Genomic DNA, 23,391 nt, shown 5'->3' on the forward strand with positions numbered 1-23,391 from the left:
TAATATTTGTTTTTATATAATAATAATAATACAATAATTTTTATACTTTATATATAAATAATAAATATTTTATAATTTTATATATAAAATTTATATATAATATTAAAAATGAAATTTATTATCAATTTTCATTTTATTTAATCTTAGTTTAATCCTTTTGAGGAATGTTTCATATTATTTCTAAATATTACTATATCTGTTATCAAAACATATATGATATTAATTATAGCATTAAAAATTATATGAAATTATTTGAAATTTAAAATACTATATAAATATTTATATTAAGTTCAAGAAATTTTATTTAATTTTTATGCATATTTTAAATTATATAATACATAAAAAATATCAAAAATTTATATTTAAATTTTGAATTTTTATAAATAATAGTACAATAATAATACAACAATAATAATAGTACAATAATAATAACAATTATAAATAATAGATTAATAATAGATTATAATGATATATACATGTATATGTTTACTATTAATTAATTATTATACTATTAATATTAACATAAATATTTAATTATGAAAGAAAATAAAGAGAAAAGAAATAAAAAATAATATATTTTAAAAATTTTTCTTTTCTGTAATTTAAAAATTATATTAATTATATTATTATTAAATTTTTCATTTTAATAATAAATAAATGTAAGAAAATAATATTAAAAATAAAAAATCAATATAAAAAATTAATAAAATAGATATTATTTATATTCTTATAAAAATATTGTAAATCACTTCTATAATTTTTTAATGATTTTAAATTTTGAAATAATACTTTGAATTAATAGATACATATAAATAATATATTTCTATAAAGATTTCATAAAATCTTATAATCTATTTTATGAGATTTTTAATAACAAAATTAAAATTATATAGATAATTTTTATAATATATTTTATAAAATTTTGTTAAATTAAAATTATGAGATACCAATTTTGATTAAAATTATGATTACAAGTAAATGATATATTCAGAATATTAAAATTCAAAATAGGTTATAATGTATAATAATATAATATGTATATATAACTAAATAACATATTTACAAGTTTGTATTTATTGAAATTATTAGAAACAGCAAAATTTCAATAAGAAATGCATATTTACAAAATATAAAATTTATATATATTTGAGATAAAATACAAAAATATCGAACTTACTAGCAGTAAAATGTATTATTTGTTCAAATGGTATTTGCCTGCATTTCCATTAATTTTGCGTATTCGAAATATAAATTATACCGCAATAAATTTTTCTTTACCAATGGATAATGTAATGAACATTTTTGATAGAAATACAAAACTGCTACAAAGAGAGCGTGCTGCACAAATAGCCGATGTAAAATTATATGATTATATCAAAAATGAAGTAGGTTATAGACTTGCAGATAGAATATTTGATATAAAAAGAAATTTCAAAAAAGCGCTTGATTTAGGATGTGGTCGTGGTCATGTGTCAAAACATATTTTAGCTGAACGTGTGGAAGAATTAATTTTAATTGATATGTCAACTAGCTTTATACATCAAGCAGAAACTACTGAAGGAATTAAAGTATCGCGAATAGTTATGGATGAAGAAAATTTTTCAATTGAATCAAATAGTTTAGATTTGGTAATAAGTTCATTAAGTTTGCACTGGGTGAATGATTTACCAGGATGTTTTAAAAATATTAATAAAAGTTTAAAAAATGATGGAGTCTTTATAGGGGCTATGTTTGGAGGAGAAACATTGTATGAATTAAGGTAATTTAACAAATAAATAAGTTAAATATATAAATATAACTTATTCTTTTTTTCAGAAGTTCTTTACAACTAGCAGAATTAGAAAGAGATGGCGGAATTTCACCACATATTTCTCCATTTGCAGATATTAAGGATATTGGAAATTTGTTAACAAGAGCTAATTTTACTATGCTAACAATTGATGTAGATGAAATTGTTATTGGATATCCAAGTATATTTGAATTAATGTGGGACTTAAAAGGTAACATTTAATATTTTCATATAATAAGTTTAATTTGTTGAAATGTTATTTAATTAATTTTTTTAATATTATTTTCTAATTTTATAGGTATGGCAGAAAATAATGCAATAAGAAATCGAAAATTACGTTTAAATAAAGATACTATTCTTGCTGCTGCTACAATATATAAAGAATTATATGGAAAAATTAAAGAAGATGGTACTTCATATGTACCTGCTACATTTCAAGTAATTTATTTATTAGGTTGGAAACCAGATCCATCACAACCTAAGCCTCTAGAAAGAGGTAGTGGACAGATTTCTCTTAAAGATTTGTACAGATTAGATGAAATTATAAAAGAAACAAAAAAAATTAATATAGATGAAGATAAATAATTATTGTAATATATTTGTATTATATATTAAATATAAAAATTAATGTATTTATTATATAAATCTTCTTACAATTTATTAAAACAAATTAAAAAGTAATTTATATTAATTAACAAAATTATTAACAAATAATTTTCATTATATTATATAATTTTTCTTTTATTTATAATTTATGTTCATCAATTTTATCTTTATGAGTTATAGCACCTTTTTCTATAAGATCAGGAATTTCAACTGCTAACCATGGTCCAAGCTAAATATGAATTTTTTAAAAATATAATAAAAATGATTTAAAAAATTATTTATATATAAAAAAGACTTACACCAAGTGCCATGGCATGTGCAATACCAAATTTTGGTACATTACGTGCCCATAAAGGTTTAAAATGATCTGTTAAACAAATCTTTCCACCTCTATACATTTTTGCTGTTTTACCATCTAGTTCTGGTAAAGCAATTTCAGGTGATGTTATAGGATATGTAACAGGTATCTAAATATATAAAAAAATCACATTTTATTAGAAAATCAAAACATTTAATTAATTTAATGAATTTAATAAATATAGAAAAAAAACAATTACTTACATCAAATTCAATTTCAAATTCATATTTTAATAAATTATGTATGTACCAACATTTTCCAAACCATCTTGTACCTTCCTTATTTGATTCCAGACGAAACCAATCATTGTCAGATTCTTTATTATTTTTTACATACTAAAAAAATAAATAAAAATTAATTAAAATTATTGCTAAATACATTAAAAATTTTTATTCTTTTCAATTATTTAAATAATGGCAATTTTTCTTTCTGGTTTCAAATAAACATATGGTAGACAATAATATTTAAAATTTAAAATTTACTTGAATTAAAGCTTGATACTCTTCTTTTAATCTTTGCACCCATAATTCTTTATCTCTAGGGCCTGCTTTTGTTTGTAACAATGGAATATTACTTAATGTTTTCTTCGTTGATTCATCTACCATCATAAACTATTACAATTATTATACAATTAAGCAGATATATATATGATTTTTATTTTACTTCACACATAAATCCCCTCATAAACGTGTTTCAAGTTAAGTTTTGCATCTATAATCTATGTTATTGTAGAAAGTATAATCAGAATAATCGATATATCGAAATGATCCTTATATAAGTATATGCTTATTTAGAGATATTATGGAGATATTTAATTAAAAATAAATATATATTTAAAACTAATATTACATTTTTTTTTAGTTAAACATTTCAATTTTATTATATTTAATTTCATTTTATAGAAAAAAGATTTAATGATTTATTTTGAAGTATAATGATCAATAAAGGTCAGTCGCATTTAGAAAGATAGTGATATTAAAGTTTTTTGTGTTGTATGCACTTCAATTTGATTTGCCTTCTGGTCTCTTAAAATCTTGTGAAAACTTGTGACATGATAATCAGAGATCAAAAAATACTGTCATTTGGAAGAAAATAATATTGATACATCATGGCTGATTCATCTTATGAAAAAGGACTTACAGAACTTTCAAAAATGAAGGTAATCTAAATGTATTATTAGCATGATTCCATATCCGGGAAGCTAACCTTCAAGTTATCACAAACAAATTATAAAAAGATTTTCTTTATATTAATTTTTGTTTAAATTATTTAAAATAATTATTTTAAAATTTTTATTTATTTTTAAATAATTAATGTTTTTATTAATATTTTAAGAATATGTATTATGTTTGTTAAATGGGGAAAGTATGTATAAATACTAAAATTATTGAAAAGAATGTATAACAGTAATTTAATAAAATATTATTAAACAGGTTGCAGATTTAAAGATTGAGTTAAAACATAGAGGACTACCTACTACTGGTAATAAAAATGAATTGGTTGAAAGGCTTCAATTAGCAATTCATGGTGGTATATGCTTTTGAATGATTTTTAAATTATATTTTATTTTGTAACAATTATATATTGATGAAACAATATTTTCATTATTAGATTCTGCTTTATCTTTGGATGAAACTACAGAAGAAATTTTAGATGAGGATGCAGTTCTTGGTGTAAATAAAAACATAAATTTAATATATTATCTAATTTTTATTATAAAATTAATATTAAAAAATATATTTGCTTAAATAGGATGAAGAAATAGAAGAGTTATCAAGTAAACCTGATTCACAAGAAGGAAATGAAAAAAGGAAATTGTCTACTGAAAGTAATGTAAGTGCAAAAAAAATAGTTCTAAATCGAAAACCAGTAATTGAAGAAATTAAGAATGAACAAACAGAAAAAATTGAAATTGATACAAAATCTATTGAGACTGCTCCACCAGAAAGAAAGATAATTAAATTATCAGAACTTGGTATTAAAGAGGTAATATTTTATTTTTAATATACTTTATAAGATTGTAAAAATTACAGATTAAAAATTATAAATAATATAATATTTATTATAATTATAAAATACTAATATATAGTTTATTTTTTATTGCATATACAGAGATTAGAAATGAGAGCTAAGAAATTTGGATTACCATTATCAGAAGCTGCTAAAAAAGAAGCTAGATCTGCAAGATTCAGTATTAATAATCAAAATAGTAAATCAGCTGCATCTGTAAAAACACCTGTGGTATATATTTTTATTTAAATATTATAACATTTTTTGCTTTTCAATATATAATTTATTTTGCATTTATAGCATACGACTTATGAAGTTTTAAAAAAACGAGCAGAAAGATTTGGTACATCTGTTTCTAGTCTAATGGAAAAGGTATAAATAAATAAATGAAAAATTTATTATATCAAATTTAAATTTTAAATATATTATATGATATGTAATATGAAATTGTATATGAAAACTTATGTTTATAAAAAAGATATATATAAAAATTATATATTAATTTTTATAATTACTTTTATATTTTATTCCAGGCTGAATTGGAGGCTAGAATAGAAAAAAGAAAAGTCAGATTTGGTGAAGTGAAGCCTGCAAATAAGAAAGTATTTTATAATAAAATTAAAATTGTTAAATGATATTCAGTGTTATACACGAAACAGCAATTTAGATTGCAAACTTTACTTTAAGCTTTCTTATTTGTAATATGATTATTATATACAAAAATAAAAATTCATTGTATTTGTTATAAAATGCATGACGAAAAGTTTTTTTTGATATTATAATAGTTTATTTTTATTTTTTATAACAATTATACGTGAAAATTACTTTAATTTTTTTTTTTACTTAAGATATTTATAAAGTAAATATATATTTTTAAGAACATTGTATATAATAGGAAGTTTATATACAATTTGCAATATTAATGTTTTCATTTTATATAAAAATGAAAGATTTAATATTATATATATAATATTAATGCATATATTATTTTGACTTTTATATTAAAATAAATGATTGACTTGAAGTGTGCATATTTATAATATCGAAATTTTGTATTATTATAAAACAATATAATTAAAAGCAAGTAAATAAATTGTTCTTCTATAATTATCGCATTAAAATATTTTTTGTTTAAAAAGAAAACATTCAATGATATTCAATATATTGAATTTTATTACAAAATGTATTTAGGCTACAACATGTAATATAATTGCGTTTGGTCTAGACCCTTACGAAAAACAAAAGCTAAACTGCACCACATTTATTGTTGTCTCAGTAAGACACTTCGTCCGTTTACGTTTCAAGGAAACACTTATAAATGCGAAAAAGTTTGGTATATATATGAAAATAAAGTATCTCTTTTTGAATTGTATAAATCACGTATATGTTTATCAATTTTGAAATCAAATCATTATGTTATCACAAATATATATGAATACATATAAATTTTTTTTTTTTAAAAATCAATTTCATGTTCTTTTAATCTTTGTTCAATAAAATTGAAAATCAGATAAAAAAGAAGTCTCCAGACAAAAATTCAAATTTTTATATATATATATAAATACATAAATATTGTATTACCATAGATTAAATTTGCATTTTATGGCAATAATTGTAAATTCTTATATTTTACATATAATAATATTTTGTGACAAAGAAAATTTTATAATTGTTTTATAAATGTTTTATAATTATAATTGTAATTTTGTATAGTTTTAATAATCATTTGAATATTTATAAAAGAAAAAAAAAGATTAAAAACTTGTTTTCCTTGAAGCGCATCCTAAGAACGAATGGTCCGAAGATACACATTATATTTAAAGAAGACAATAGATTGTACATTAAACAATATACAACTGAAATATATCATATAGATGTAAAATTAATAAAATTATCGATAGTAAACTCTCTATTATATTATACGGCATGGTGTAATATGTATATAATCGTTCAAATCGGTCATTAAACATTCGATGAAGTAAAGGAAACTATCCCAAGCAGCTAATCCTAAGATAATGTATTTCCTTCTTTTTATTCATATAACTTCTATTTATGTTAGGTATGCACGTACTTGTGATAACTAAACAGATACATGACTTTTGTGATGCAAAGACACTATTAGCTTTGCAGATCAAAGAGCAGGAGGCTGTTGTATGTGAAATTAAAAGTTAAAAAACATATTTTACTTTAATTATTGTTTTTATGATTTTTTGTACATAAACGTATCTGTTCAGTGAATCACTCATTTATTTTAATTAATTTTATTTATATTCACTTCTTCATTAAAAATTATTTTTTGAATATTTATCCAAGAAGTGAATTCAAATAAATTTTTCAAAACTGCATAAATAATATTTTAATGAATAAAGCTTTGATTTAGAATCTAATTTATAGTAATTTTTAATGATACAAAATATTCATATATTTTAATTAGTTCTTTATAATATATTATTATTATTTATATATATATAATATATATATATATTATATATATAAATAATATGTATTAATTATATATATATATATCATTTTTTTAAACACTTGAAAAGTGTTTTAAAAAGATATTTTCAAAAAAAAAAAAAAAAAAAAAAAATGGATATAGAAAAAATAAAAAACAAGAAAAACTTTTTAGTCTCTGTCAACATTGTTGCACATGTCTAAAAAAATCATATACATTTACACACATATAGTTACATATAAACTATGTATCTGCAATTGCACGCCACGATAAAATAAAAAATTTTTTTCTTCATTTTCTGATTATCTACACATGTTTAACGTTTATTTCATTTAAATTTTTCTCTCACTTTCTTAGAATTGAATTTAGCAGCCTCCTGTTCTCTAATATAACTATATCCAAATGTTTTATTCTTTTTAATATAATTATCAAGTAAAATTTGTAAAATACAATATATATACTACCTATTATAAATTCTTAATTTTTCTTTATAAATAATTATAGTAGTAGTCTTCACACCATTTGTTAATTTATTATAATCGGATGCCATTTCTTTCGTTTTAATTTAAATATTACATTTGTGCCCTTTGCACTAATTCATTTTATAGTGTTCTGCATGACTGTGTATATATAATACATGTAATATAATCTAAAGGACTTATTGTATTTACATATATACATGTAACAACGGCGCATAGTCCGAATTTGTTAATTTTTTCTGATTACTACTAAGATCGACTTTTTCAACAGCAAACGTTTATTTGGGAGAGGACATCTACACATCTACAATGGATTTGAAAGTAACTGTGCATTAATTTCACATGTAAATAGTAATGAATGATTAGTTAAAATTCTGGTCAGATCTTTGTGTAATCCTTTCTCTAGCAATATGCAACATAAGTTGCTACTAGTGACTGGTCGTTTGCTTTATATAAATCAAACTCGAACTAATTACAAAAAGCTTACAACTTTTAAGAAATAGGCTTCATTGTTAGTCATTAATATATATTTTTTTTTTATTTTCACTTGGCCAACCTCAGATTTGGTTTTGGCGCGGTTTTTTCTATTTTAAAAGTACAAAGGTTTTAAACAACTGTTTGCTTAAGAGGTCTAAGAGGAAGACAATTCTAATTCTACGTTTTTCTTATATTTTAAAACAGTACAATATGCGTATAAAATAACGCTAGAACGTACATCGTATGTTATGGAAATACTCTTTCTTCAATCATTATTTTAAACATTCCAATGCCCCGACGTATATGTATTATATATATATATATATGTATGTGTGTATGCGCGCGCGCATTATATATACATATATGTATATATATGTATATATATATATTATATATATATATATATATAATAGAATATAATATAATATAATATATGAAGTAGATATAAATTTATATCTACTTTTTTTTATTTACGTTACATTACATGTTATTAACTTCTTTTATGTTTCTCTTGTATTTGTCCTCTCGAGCAAAAGTTGTGATTTTTTACTTGATTGTTAAAATACTATTATTTAATGCATTCTACATAAAGATTCAAGGTTGGCCAAGATCTCACTCATGCTACGAATCAAGATCATCTTCTCTCTGGCTACTGAAATATGATACTAAACCACTAAATTCTCCAGAACCTTCTTCATCATATTGTTTATTGCCAGCATCAGCATTTGAATGTGCTTGCTGTTGAGATGGAGGTTGAGGGGGAGGTGGAGCTTGAATAGGTGGTTGATTATCTGCAGGAGATGAAAAATGATCCGCGGGATATGGAGATCCTTGATATGCGGCTGCATCATCTGCTGTAGATAATGGTGGTGGAGGTGGATAGGCACCATAATGATAATTTGGTGGAGGTGGAGGATGATACGGAGAAAAATTACCAGGTGGTCGATTAGGAGGTGGTGATGGTTGTTGCATATTATGATTAACTGGTGAAGCATTTGTAAAAGGTGGCATTTGATGTCTGGGACCCATTGGATTGTCTGCAAACCTGGACATAGGAGGTGCTCCTCTGACATAAGGAGGAGGAGGTGGAGGTGTAGGACCACTTTTTGTTAAAGGACTTCCAGCAGCTGGTGGAATCATCGCAGGTCCAGGGCCAAGTGGAGAACTACGATCTCGATTGCTAATCGATATTGGTCCACCACCTGATGGAGAAGGATCCATTGGATGATGTGGCGTATGATATATTTGTGGACCAGGTACTCTCATTCTCATTGGTGGAGTTCCTGATCTTACAGCTGCAAAATGAGGTGGTATGGAAGATTGTCCAGCTTGTCTGTATGGAGAAGGAATTCTTCCACGTGGTTGCATTTCGTAACCTGTCCTAGGTCCGCCCATCATTTGACTTCCAGTGTTTGGTCCTCCAAAATATTTGTGTCCCATTGCTGCAGCTGCAGCGGAAAATGATTGTGGACTACTCGATACGGGTTGAGACTGAAGCATCCTGGTGATAACGGAAGACTGTTGATTAGGTGGTAATGATGGATAAACAGATTGTGAAGTCGGTGTTTGTGAAGAAGGTGGTCCTTGTGTTGTAACAACGCCAGCAGGTGGTGTGGACGGAGCCGAACCAGAAGTGCTACTACCTGGTGTAGGAAGTACATTCGGAATTTCATTGGGTTTTATCTCCGAATTTGAATCAGTTCCCATTCCTATTAAACCAGCTTCAGCCGCAGCTTTTGCTGCTGCTTCCGCAGCTCTAGCTGCTTCCAATGCAAGAGTCTTTTTACCTTTTCCACGCCCTCTTCTTTTAGGTTTTATAGGTGATCCATCAGGATTAAAAAGTTGTCCATCTGGTCCTGTCATCATAGGAATGTGTCCTTCACCTGTTCTTTCTGCATCAGGCGTCATAACAGCTGATATATTAGGATTAATATTAGATGGTATAGTAGTTATTAAATTTTGTGGCATAGCAGCAGTCAAACTCGTATTCAAATTTGGAGCCCCATCCCTACGCATTTGTTCCGCAAGAATTTCGGCTTTACTACGACGACCTCTCTTTTTCTTCTTTGGTATTTCTCCGTCAGTTCCTTCTGGTGCATTAGGATCTCGTTGTCTTTCAGCTGCCAATATTTCCAATGCTTTTAATCGTGCCTTTTCCAATTTTTTTGCTTCTCGTTCTTCTTTTTTCTTCTTTTTTGCTATTTCAATAGCTGCAAGCTCCAATTGGCGCCTGCCATATTCTTCATCTTCCATCATCATTTGTTCTAATTGTTCGTCATCTAACTCAGTAAGTTCACTAGCTCCAAGTCCTGTCAAGGAACCTTCTGGAACATCTCCAGTAAAAGAACCTGCCACTGACATAGCTGCGCTAGTTAAACCTACGTTTTCTGAAAGATTCTCATCAATTTTCGTATCTATTTCTCCTATAGGATTATCCATCACATTTGCTATAATATCTTTTTCTTGATCATCTCTTCTTTGAATTACAGAATTAAACAAAAAGTTTTGTTTACGAGATTTATTTTTACTTCCAGGTTTTGGACCAGGTTTTTTTCTTTGTTTCGGAGTTCCATCGTTTAACATCTTTCGTTTACCACCGGGACTTTTGCTTTTTCTAGGTTTTCTATTTTTTGGCGATTTATTTTTAAATTTATGACCATCTTTTTTTGGATTATAAATATCACCTATAAAGTGATATTATATATTAATTCACATATATATCTATATTTAAAATTAGTACATTTTTTTTATTTACCTGAATCTGAATCTTTTTCAGCATCTTCATTTAAATCTTCACCTTCATTTACAATAAATTCATCTTCGCTTTCACCCGTTTTTCTTAATGCTTTTTTTAACTCCTATAACAAAAAATATTTTTTTTATTTTCATATTTTTATATTATGCTATATTATATATGTAATATATTACCTCCTCACTATCTGATGCCATTTCTTCTTGATAATTAATTTTTTTACCACGAGTTCGCCTACTTAATATTTCTTCTTCTTCTGGTTTATTTTCATCTGGAAGACCACCGTATATAATCTAAAATGATTGATGATTAATGATTAGAATATAAAAAATAAATAGAATATTTAAATAAAAATACTATCTATTAAAATAAACACCATAAAATTAGGCAATAAAACGTACTTTTCTTCGAATTGTTGGAGTCTTCTTTGTTTTTAATATGTTTTCCTACAATTAAAAAAAAAAAAAAAACAAATATTAAAAAAGAAGGGAATATTTCAAATATTTCACATAACTATATTATATAACTTACTTTCTTTTTCTTTTGCTGTGTTATTTCTTCTAATGATAGAGTGACAGGTATATCAGGTATTTCCGAATTTATTTCTTGTAATTTTACTTCATTTATAGGTTTGTCTTCATTATTTTCATTTGCATCATTTGCATCAAGTTTAGTATCTAATATATGAGGCATTATGGATTCATTGTTTTCTAATTGTGTTTGTATTTCATTTGTTATTTCAATTTTTGGTTCCTCATTTGATTCATTTTCACTTTGATTATCAGATTCAATTATACGTTTTCTCTTTTTTTTCTTTTTACTTTTTGTTTTCGATAATGTCTTATATCTAGATGTCGATATGGTTTTACTTCTAAAATAAAATTTAAAAATAATGATTTAATCATAAATTAATTACATAATAAATAAAATGTCCTACTTTTTTTTCCTTTGTCGCCACGAATTATCACTATCTTCATTATCTGAATCCCACGTTGATCGAGATTTTTTTCGTTTTGGTCTATCACTTTCTTCACTGTCATCATTTACTATAAAAAATTTAGAATATAAAATTTTAATAAAAAATAAATTTTTTTTTGTGAATAAAATTTAAATTTAAAAATGTTATAATCAAAAAAGTTATTTATCATACTTACTAAAATCTTCATCGTAGCGTGTAGTTCTAGCCCTAGTACTTCTTCGTACCGATCGTGAATCTCCCTTCTTATTACGTCGTTTTACATCAGCGAAAGTGCTTTCATCAGAAGACGTTATATGATCATCAAAATCTTCTTCCTCTTCAGAGCTTGTGCCTTTAAAATCTTCATCACTTTCAGGATCATCTTCACTACTTATATCAAGACTATTCAATTTGCGATGTTTTTTACGTGATAAGAATTTTTTAACTACTCCTTTATGTTCTTCTTCTTCATCCATGCCATCTTCACATTCAATTTTATATTCTTCATCACTTTCTTTTTCTGATTTTCTGTCAATATCATCTTTATTTTCTGGAGTTTCTTCAATGTTTAATACTTCATTCTTAAAATGAAGCTAAAAGCAAATTAATATTAAAAAACATAAATTATAAACAACAAATCAATTAAAAATATATAAGAAACCTGAGCTTCTTCTTTTTCAGCATTCACTATGGTCGCAATATCTTTTCCTCTTCCTTGATTACCAGCTCCTTGAATTGCTTCTACCTCGTCTTGAATTGCAGCATTGATCATAGCATCATAATCATTAAATTTATATTTGTTAGCACAACGTCTTTCGCGTAATTGATATACAGGTTCGCTTTCTTCACTGCTGGATGTTTCTGTACTTGTAGAAGATGAGGCAGACGTAGATTCTATAAAAAAATATAAAAAATTCATTTAAAATAATAAAATAAATAAAAAAGAAAATAAATAAAAAAATAAAAAAGAAAAATTAAAAAATTACCATTATCAGATTCTTGACTGGATGCTTTTGATCCTTTTTGATGACGTTGTGATTCATTTTTGTGAAGAACATTATCTAAACTTATACCAACAAATGCTAATCTCTTCTTTCTTAAAACTTCATTTTCATGTCTCTTTGTCAATTGATCATACATTTTTAAGCTTTCTCTTAACTTAGTTACTAATAAGTTCTAAAATCAAATATTAAACAATAATTAAAATATTACAATAAAATAAATGCATTAAAATTAAAAACTTACATGTTGACATGGAGGACAAAACCAATCACCTTCTGGTATTAACATAAGTGCAGGCCTAAGACAAGAACAATGCCAGCCTTTATCGCAAGAATCACATAAAAGTATCCATTCTGGATGATCTGCTTTACCACATTTTTGACAAGCATATTCATCGTCTGCTTCTTCAATATCACTCTGAGCTATAATTAAATAATGTTGATATTATAATATGATATTATAATATTTATATTTTATTAATAACAATTATAAATAATCATAATACCCTTTTGTGCAGTTCTTGCTCTTCTTAATGGCTCAGATTCTTGATCTTTTTCAAGATCACTTTCTGGTGAAAATTCATGATCACTTTTAAAAAGTAACGATCCTTCACTTTCTATTTCTTCTTCTTCATCCTCTTCTTCATCATTTTCATTTTCTTCATCACTACTAGAACCGGAAGAACTTTGCCATGGATTTGCTTCATTGAATTTAGCCAACATTTTTTTCTTTTTTCTCTTTCTACGTTTCTTTTTAGATTTTTTTTCTTTTTCCGTTTCCCTTATCACAATTTCTTCTTCACTTTCAGGCTGAAAAAAATGATTATATATATGTTATTATATAATATATATTATATATATTATATATTAATATTCATAAAAAAAATTATATAAAATAAAAACATACTTTTTGTTTTTTCCGTTTTTTCTTTTCCATACAATCTTTCTTTTCTTTTCTTTCATTTGAAGTCTCCTCTTCAATTCTTCGTCTATCTGCCTCTTCTTTAATTTTTAATTGTGCTATTCTTCTAGACTGTCTTACAGGTGTTTCATCTTGAATTAATCCTGTCTGTGTTTCAGGAACAATATCTCTTCCCACTTCTAGACCCAAAACCATTTTTCCTATAAATAGTATTTTTATATATTATTTTATAAAAGATATCTTATATAAGAAAATTGGTGTCATATATATATATAATAAAAACTTACTTTTCTTTCGTTTTTTCTGTGAAATTGGTGTCATATTTAAAGAGTCATTATTACTTGTTCCATCAAGATGAATTTCAGGTGATATTTCAGAAGATTGAATACTTTGAAATTCAGAATGTTTTGGCCGATTTGAACGTCCACTTCCTCTATAGCCACGTCTTCGTCTTCCTCTAGGACGTCCTCTTGTTTTCCTTCCAATTGTAATTGAATGGATAGTACTTTGGTCATCACTCATATCCTTAATTTCTTGATCTTCTGATTTTTCAGGACTACATTTCATAGCCTCATCTTCTGAACTTATCGTTACAATACGACTTTCCTCCACAGATTTTCGTAATTGTTTATCAGGCATACGTTTTGTACGCAATTTTATTCTTTTACCTCCTATAATTTCTTCATCATTTTGTTTCGTAATTATATCTTCAGAATTTGATTCATGGGAACTATTACGACGTTTACGAGATATTATTGGTGTTTCGGTGGAATCTAGTTTCCATCCATCATAAACGAGTTCAGATACGGATTTAACTCGTAAACCTATTTTTGGTGTAGAGATATCATTTTGTTCATTATCATCTAATTTTTTAAATGTATCATCATCAGTACATGCTAAAGGATCCATTTCTTCGGGAATTGTACTAAACAAATTTTGGTTATCTACTTCCATAGAATCGTCAGATGTTAAAGCGACCGTTTTTACTTCGATACTTTGTATTTCTGAGCTTTGTTTTTTCTCATTATTTTTATCACTATTTTTTTGCTCAATTTCATGTAATATGTTGTCTGTTGTATTAGTTATTATGCTGTATTCATGTTTTGTTAAATGTTCTATGGTATTATCAGATACTATATCTTCATTTATTTTAGTTTCAATTTCTACTTGTTTAAGATTACTTAAATTTTGATCCAATTGTATTTTAGAATTAGCTAAATCTTCTAACATCTGCTCATTAGATTCTACATATGGAGGTTTAAATTTTAATGGAGGAACATCTTGAGTATCGAAAACTTCATTTAATCTTTTACTACATTCTTTTTTAAAATTGTCTGTAATAGTAATTGATTCTGATGTTGTTTCATGTATATTAAAAAATGTTCCTTTATCATTTATTCTAGAAATAGTATTTTCGGGAAGGGATTCTATCGTTTTATTCATAACATGTAATTCATTATGCTTTTCATGATTATCTGATATATTTAAATTCTCTGATTTATCAGATACAAAATTTACAAATTGTAGATTATCCATAGATTTAAAATTTTCTGATACAGTTGAAGTGTTATTTTTCATTTCAGATTTATTTATACCTGAGGATGTATTGTCAAATTTATTAAGTGGCAAAATATTTCGTATAGAATGAAGAGTTGTATTCTCAGATAAATCTTTATTCAAATCTTCTTCACCATGTAAATACGTATCATCAAATTTATTTTCCTTATTGCCAAATTCTGATAATTCTGTTAATTTACATGATTCCATGATTGTAAATTCTTTTCTAACATGTTCTACTTCTTTATTTTTAATCAATTTGATATCACTATCAAAATTTATTAATTTTTCTTCTACAGATTCTATAGATTGTTCTTTTAAATTTTCACATATGTCTCTTTTAATATCATTATATTCATTATCTTTATCTGTTTGTTTATGTGTTTTAATTACATTTATAGAATTTATTGTTTGACAATCATTCTTTTCTTCAGAAATTGAATTCATGATTTCATTTGAAATTTTAATTGAATCATTAGTTTCTATTTTATTTATTTCGTCTATTAAATTATTTGTTTTAATTAATGTTGAATTTATATTTTCTTTATTTAATGAATCAGTTTCATGAAGAATTGGCAATATTTCTGTTTTTGTTAATTCTACAGTATGATCTTTTTCAGAATTGTTAATATTTGTTTTCTCATTTATAATTGAATTTTCATTCAAATTATATTGATTAACAACATAATTATAATCCTCTTCAATTATTTCTTTGCTAATTATTTTCTCTTGTTTATATTCATTTTCGTTTGTCATTGTCTCGGTATTGTTCTCTGATATTGATTCTCTTTCTTTGTTATCAATGATTACATTTTGTAATTCTTTAGATGATATATCATCTTTTATAATTAATTTTTCGGTTCTTTGTTTTGTTTTTTGTTCATTAATAACCATTGTTTCAACTGCTAAATTTGTAAACAAATTATTCTTATTTTCAATTGATTCTATTTGAGAAGTTTCAGGAGTGTAATCAATACAATCATTAGAATCACTGCTCTCATAATTTGCCACTAAAGAATGCTTAATTTCGTTTGATTCCTGTAAATTTGCAATTAGTTGATTTAATTTTGGTTCTTCTGTCTTTGAATTTTTAGTAATATATTCTTGCTGAACTTCATTTTTATTTTCTATAATATTACATGTAGACTCTTCTTCTTTATTTTTTATTTTATTTTCTCCTATATTTTCTGTATTATATTCACATTGAATCATATTATTTTTTTCAATCTGTTCAATCTTTTTTTCAACTTCTGAAATTGTAGGTATATCAGATAACAATATAGTATCAGATTTTTGTTGAATGTCCGCATAATTAATACTTTTTAACTTTTCATTGTTAGTAACAACATCAAATTTATTTATTTCATCAGAAGATGAACATAATTCCAATGAAAGACCACATGTACCTTCATCACGCGACGAACTTTCATTAAAACATGTTTTTTCCTCATTAAATTTAGAAAGTTTATCAGATTTTGATAATTTATTATCAATGATCATATCTTTATTTAAATCTTGATCAATACAGGAACTTTGCTCTTCTAATGTTGCAGTTTGAACTATATTAGATAAATTGATTTCAACTGCATCAGAATTGTTGGATGGTTTAAAATTATTTGTGTCAGGTACTGTCTCTGGTAATACATTGTAAATAGGACATTCATTTTTAAAGGACGATTTCTCAGAATTTGAATGCACTTTAACACTTTCATGAATGGAAGTATTTTGAATGCAAGTATCATCTGAGCTACTTATTGTAGGAACTAATGCATCTTTATTACATTGTTTTATTGATTCTGAACTAGTAACAATAGAACTGTCTGTAAAATCTAATTCAATATTAATATCAGGCACAGAATTTTTTGTAAATGAATCAACCAAAATTTCATTTTGTTGTGAAATTTCTATTTTTTTATTAATTTTACTGTAATTATGTGCTAAATGTAAATCAGAATCAATTAAATTTTCTACGTTTTCGTTATTAGGATTTACTAATTGCTTTTCTTGATTATAAAATTTTTGAATATTATCATTTTTGTCATTTTGTTGATAACTTTCAATAGATAAATTAAATTCTTTCTCAGAAATGTGTTCAATCTTTTTTCCTGTTGAATTATCTATATTTTGACAGATAGATAATTCTTCCTTATTTGTACAATCTGATTTTAAATTTTGAGCAAAAGATGATGAACATGAATTATTATTAACAGCTATGGAATCTGTTTCTAATTCAGTTTTTTTAATTATCAATGCATTAGATTTATAATCAGCTTCATCTTTAGAAGAAAAATTTAATGTTTCTATATTTTTAGCAAAGTTTTGTAGGTCTGATATTTTATTTTGACTTTCCAATTGTTCTTCTAATGTATTATTTTTTGCTTTTGATATTTCAAAATGTACAGATTCAATATCTGAATTAAATTGCATTATAGATTGTGTTACAATTGCATTGTCAGATTTTAAATCTTTATTTTCTTTTTTTATATCATTCGTACTATGAGGTTGTGAAGTTATATCTGATATTTCTATTTTTTCAGATTTTGTATATTCATTTTTTGTATTTTCACTACTAGAAATAGAATCTATAACAGATTTAAAATGTTCTTCTTTTGATTCAGATTTAGATAAATCTATTTCTTCTTTCTGTATTGAACAATGTTGTTCTTGTGTAGAATATTTTGAAGAAACTGTTTGTTTCCATGTATTAGTTGGTCCTTCAATTTTTTCTATTTTATTCTTATTATCATTCTCACAAACTAAATTATTACTTGTAGATGAATTTACTTTTAATGAATTATTCATTTGAGTTATGATAAAATCATCTGATTTATAAGTAATTACTTCTTCTGTTGGCTTGGAAGAAGAAACACATTCATATTGTAGTGTATCTGATTTAGATTCTATTGTTGTTGAAACTGTATGATCAGAGGATGATTCAAATGTTTCTACTCTAGAAGTGTATGAAATACAATTAGGTCCAAAAAAAAATCTTGGTGGAGATGCAGTCATTGATTTACATTCATTATTTACTCTTTCTGAAGTATTTGTTTCATGTGAAGCTATACTATCAGAATCACAAACATTTTCAATAATATCTTTATTATTTATTGATTGTGTTGTAGGTATAATTTCTGTGTAAAATTTAACTGTTTCTGATGTATCCGCTTGACATAAAGATATAGACGAATCACATTGTATAGTATCTTGTGAAATTCTATGTTTTTGAGAATTTTCGTCTGTATTTTCTTGCAGATTTTCTGTTTCTGCATTTCTTTTTTGTATATTTAAATTTTCAGTATTTATAGAATTTCCGTCTATTTTATCTTGATTTTTACTAGATGAATCTTCGCGCTCAGTTTCATTTCTCTTTTGTGATATGTCTTCTTCATTTGATATGATACTACTGTCACATTCTGGTTTTTCTTCTGGTTTACCAACATCCCATCTTGATAATCTTTTCACAGAACTATTAGAATTTTTTGGTATTATTTGAATGCCCAATGATGGTTTGAACTTCGATTTCTCTTGTGTTGAGCCTACATTTTGACAATTGCTTCTTATACTAACACTTGATTGAGGATAATTTCTGTTTAATTTTATCGCATTTTTACTTGTTACTAGTGATCCAACAGATACTTCATTTATAAGGTTATCTTCATTTAAATTTTTATTTGATGATGGAGAAGAAGTAGCAGAGTCAGCTTCATTTTTTGATTCGTTGCTTTCTTTATTGTCAGTTGTTTCTTCGCCAGGATTACCTGTCTGACATTCTTCACCAGATCCTTCTCCATAAAAAAAAATTATAGGTTCTTCTACAGCTTCTCCAAGACCAGGATTGACTGCATCACAATCACTACCAGATCCTTCACCTTGAATCATTATCATTGGTTCCTCAATAGCTTCACCAACTTCGTCTCTCCAATTATTACTTATTATTGGCCTTTTATCCATTGATCCTCTAATTGGTATTACATCTGCTCTTATTCTTTTTAACATGTCTTGTTGTATATCATCTCCTTCTAAAGAACGTTTTATCGGCGTTGGATTCATTCTTAAAGCTGTTATTTTACTTGGATCTGGAAGTATTGTATAATTTGGTAATCTATGATCTTCTTTAGTAGACATTCTTGTAGCATTATGATATGGAGCAGAAGACATTTCGTAACTAGGAAACGACATTTGTCTTTTACTTAAATCTGCTACCATTACGTGATTACGCATCATCACAGTTCGAGCATCATATGGTAAATTTGTAACTTCTGGTTTATTTAATTTTTTCGTACTAAGGTCCATTTCTCTATGTTGAAAATCTTGAGTTCTGTATCCAGAAGAAGATAATTCAATAGTTTTATTAAATTTTCGACTAGATAAATCGATTCCGGAAAAATCCATTGGTCTGTTTTGTTCATTTGTGCTTTCCCATCCTCTAGGTGATGTAGATAAATCCATACCTCTATGTTCTCTAAGCGGAGTAATTTTTTCTATTTGATTTCTTGCATAAAAATCTTGTGATATTCTATCATCATCTCCATTTATTACATTTCCCACAATACTTCCTGATCTCGCTAGATTTTCTGCGATTTTTTCTAATGATTTTGCTCCACTTGGTTTTTCAAGTTTCTCAGATTGTATTCTCACAAGATTTGCAGCCAATTGATCTATTGGTTTTACAGATAATTTACTATGAGCTGTTGGCATATCTGCAGGCATAAAAGAAAAATTATTTTTATTAGATAATTTATCTAATGGTTTTATAATTTGATCTGTTGAATCTTCATATTTTTTTACTATATTCAATGTAGATACAACTGGCGTTATTCCACTAATAGCTTTTTCTTCGTGTATTTGTTTTATTTCAGAAACATTTATTAGTTTCAAGGGAGATGTAATAACAGGTGTTTCAATTGATTTGAAAGACACTAATTCGTCAGAATTAATTTTCGAATTATTGCCCGCTGCATGCTCTTCAGATTTATATGTTTCTGCAGATTTATCATTAGATATAACAGGAGTAACGATTGTTTTTTGAATGTTTAATTCTTTTTCATGAAGTGAAACTGTTTCTTTTTCTGATAATGTATCAATCTTACCATTTAAAATTTTAAGAGAACATGTTAATAATGAAGGTGGTGTCTCAATAAGATTTGATTCTATTACTTCATTTTGTATTGTTTGCTGAGAATCATCTTCCTCTGTATTTTGTTTAGAACTTTCATCATTTGTTATTTCATCTTCACCTTCTATATCTTCCTCAACATTATCACCTTCATTAATGTTATCTTCTCGTTCATCTTCAAAATCTTCACTTTTATCTAAATCTTTTTCATCAGATCCCTCAATATGAATACCATTTTCTTGAACACCTTCATCTTCCAAACTTGGTGATGTAGATATTTGTCCCGTATCAATAATAGGTTTCTCAGAAATTTCTAAACTATTACTATCCTCATTAATTGGAATAGCTTCAATTTCTCCATTTGATAAAGTATTTATAAGATTAACTACACCTTCTCGATCCCTAATAATATATATAATATATTTAAAATCAATTAAAATCAACAAATTCATATTTATATTAAACACTTACTTAGCAACAAGTTCCCAATTTTCTTCATCTAAATCTTCTCTATAAACTCTAATGTTGCATTCCTCATCAAACTGACACCAATAAGCTAAACCAGATTTATCTCTTCCTAAAGGTTCCACACGTAATTCCTTAGCTGCTAATTTATTTACTTCATTTTTAAACTTTTGATTTAAATCAAACTGTGTCTCTAAAAGAACCTGGAATGAGAAAATATATTATAAAATAAATTGATTTACATATATAATTATATATATATAATATTAAAAATGTAAATATATAGAATAATATAGAATATCATTACATAATTTAATAAATATAAATTTAATAAATATTATAGAATATATAGAATAATATAAAATATATAAATATTTTTTTTTAAATATTCATTTATAATGAAAAATAATTCTACTATTTTATAATATGTAATAATATAATTATGGTTATACTTTAAGTAGTCGTAGCTTGACAGCAATACGGGCTTTCTTATAACCAAATCGTTCAAGTTCCCATCCATCTTGATTAGAATATGTATGACAGAATTTAACCAATGCACGTTCCCATTTTTCTGGTGATACTGTTTTACGTGTTTTTCGTAGTAATTTGATGTGAAGATCTACTAATTGTTGTGGTACTAAAAAAGGAAATGATTGTAAGTATCGAAGAAGTAAGAAATATTTATATTTAAATATAATAATATAAATAAATTTAAAAATCTTTTTTCTTTTAATAAAAATATATTATAATTTATATAATTATATAATTTTGTTTAATAATTTAAAATTTTAATTCATAAATATGTAATAAATAAAAATTTGATAATAATTTTTAAATTACTTTTATCGTAAAATGTTAACTTATTAAAACATATTTCTGAATCATTAATTTGACGCGCGATTCATAACTCGTAATCACGTGTAACCGACGCGACGTTGACAACAAGGGAGGTGGCAGCACATGAGAAAATAACAACAGTGAATAGTAAATTGAAATAAGCTGTCAATAATCAAGTATTATTTTAATGAAATAATGAATACCATATATGATTGTTAAATGATTGTTAATCATTATTAATTACTTGATAGCTTTTGTATTATTAACTGATGCTATATAAAGCAAAACAAATAAAAAACAAAGATCTGTAAAAAATAATGTGTTGAATTCCAATGAAAAAAGGGGATGAAAACAATTATAAATTTATTATTATGTTTATTTTGATAAATTATTATATGAAAATAATTTAGAAATTAATGAAAACATTAAATAATAAAATTTGCGAACAGAAATTTATAAAAATGCAAAAAATAACTAATAGCACACGCGAGATTTTTGGCCTCGCGGGGGCGGGTCAATCATTCTCTCTCTCTTTCCTACACATACACGTATACACGCAGCTTTACTCACCTTCCTGTGTGTTTTCGAGCATTTCTTGAAGGTGTGCGATATCAGGATAAACAATGCCACAGGATTTGCCGAAGCACTCGAGAAATGAACAAATCACCGCGAAATTTGGGTCACTCGCGCAAGAGGCTTCGTTATCGGACGCCATTTTTCCGCCGCTTCTCTCTGGGCCCGTCGCCGCTAGGCGATATACTACGCTAGGCGACCTAACAACTCGTATTGCATTCTCGTACAATTATTTTCAATTGCCACCGCTGTGTTATAATTCGTTTATAAAAAAGCTTAATGTAGTTAAAAATGATAAAAAAATTAATGTTTAAAACATTCAACGCTGCTTCCCGCTTCAATATTTTCGTTACCTTGATGTTCTACCTGCTATTCACACCCGCATCAAAACCACAAACGAACACACGCGTCCAAGAGACAAGTGAGAAAGATAGACAGAGAAAAGCAAGCAAGAGAAAAAAACACGTACTATGTTGTTGTTTTAAACTCCCACTTTGTTTTCGTATTGTTTAGACATTGAAGAAAATGGATACTTTCTGACGCGCCTCCTCTTCTTCGTTCACTTTATACTTTTCCACATATCACGATGCTTACCACAAACACACCGATACATAGGCGAAGATCGTTGCGCCTCTCGAGAATATATGAGATGTAGTATGTGCACGCGCGCGCGCGCGCGCGCACCTTCGGGCGCAATAATAACGATGCACGTAATCGTGAGATATCGCCTTTCTTGAACACGTTATTCGTACCTCGCTGCTCTATTAGCGAGAATCGTTACTGTCAAATCACAGAATATGGCGGTAACGCAGAAATAATAACCACCACAATGACAACGAAAACAGTCTCCTTCTTTACAGCGCAGCGCACTGGACATCGCCTTTGGGTCTGGGCTACGAAACATTTGGAGGGTTCTCAACCTGTCGTGTAATATGGCACTTGAGATTTGTAAGCTTTAGGCCGTTTTTACGAGACTATTTTTTAATCATACTATTTTATATTTCATTTTTATCATATTTTTTTATCATATTAT

General features: G+C 26.2%; 4 protein-coding genes across 6 annotated transcripts; 2 read left to right on the top strand and 2 right to left on the bottom strand.

The window, feature by feature from the left end:
* The first annotated feature begins 792 nt into the window (after positions 1-792).
* LOC108000419 (arginine-hydroxylase NDUFAF5, mitochondrial) lies at positions 793-2,434 on the top strand. Of its 2 annotated transcripts, none has more exons than XM_017060728.2 (3): positions 793-1,759; positions 1,816-2,000; positions 2,088-2,434. In XM_017060728.2, exons 1-3 carry the CDS (start codon positions 1,188-1,190, stop codon positions 2,372-2,374), a joined length of 1,044 nt encoding a protein of 347 aa, XP_016916217.1. In that variant the 5' UTR covers positions 793-1,187; the 3' UTR covers positions 2,375-2,434. The 2 variants fall into 2 exon arrangements, with proteins under 2 accessions (XP_016916217.1, XP_061942663.1); XM_062086679.1 differs by having other exon boundaries at positions 978-1,759; positions 1,819-2,000.
* LOC108000421 (ubiquitin-fold modifier-conjugating enzyme 1) lies at positions 2,368-3,531 on the bottom strand. The gene is made up of 4 exons (XM_017060731.3): positions 3,236-3,531; positions 2,957-3,088; positions 2,695-2,862; positions 2,368-2,624 (listed from the first exon to the last, which is right to left on the bottom strand). Exons 1-4 carry the CDS (start codon positions 3,359-3,361, stop codon positions 2,535-2,537), a joined length of 516 nt encoding a protein of 171 aa, XP_016916220.1. The 5' UTR covers positions 3,362-3,531; the 3' UTR covers positions 2,368-2,534.
* A 240-nt stretch (positions 3,532-3,771) lies between these two features.
* LOC108000420 (SAP domain-containing ribonucleoprotein) lies at positions 3,772-5,870 on the top strand. Of its 2 annotated transcripts, none has more exons than XM_017060730.3 (7): positions 3,772-3,912; positions 4,187-4,280; positions 4,365-4,426; positions 4,506-4,739; positions 4,866-4,994; positions 5,064-5,135; positions 5,297-5,870. In XM_017060730.3, exons 1-7 carry the CDS (start codon positions 3,862-3,864, stop codon positions 5,396-5,398), a joined length of 744 nt encoding a protein of 247 aa, XP_016916219.1. In that variant the 5' UTR covers positions 3,772-3,861; the 3' UTR covers positions 5,399-5,870. The 2 variants fall into 2 exon arrangements, with proteins under 2 accessions (XP_016916219.1, XP_016916218.1); XM_017060729.3 differs by having other exon boundaries at positions 4,187-4,283; positions 5,297-5,513.
* A 48-nt stretch (positions 5,871-5,918) lies between these two features.
* On the bottom strand, positions 5,919-23,228 carry LOC108000251 (uncharacterized). Its single transcript, XM_062086658.1, has 16 exons — positions 22,356-23,228; positions 21,401-21,585; positions 20,955-21,151; positions 14,098-20,885; positions 13,796-14,010; positions 13,395-13,698; positions 13,133-13,311; positions 12,874-13,063; positions 12,549-12,781; positions 12,084-12,480; positions 11,867-11,975; positions 11,461-11,800; positions 11,331-11,375; positions 11,106-11,222; positions 10,933-11,035; positions 5,919-10,861 (listed from the first exon to the last, which is right to left on the bottom strand). Exons 1-16 carry the CDS (start codon positions 22,498-22,500, stop codon positions 8,799-8,801), a joined length of 11,610 nt encoding a protein of 3,869 aa, XP_061942642.1. The 5' UTR covers positions 22,501-23,228; the 3' UTR covers positions 5,919-8,798.
* Between the last annotated feature and the right edge of the window lie 163 nt (positions 23,229-23,391).

This window comes from Apis cerana, linkage group LG16, assembly GCF_029169275.1.
Source record: "Apis cerana isolate GH-2021 linkage group LG16, AcerK_1.0, whole genome shotgun sequence".
NCBI classification, from domain to species: Eukaryota; Metazoa; Arthropoda; class Insecta; order Hymenoptera; family Apidae; genus Apis; species Apis cerana.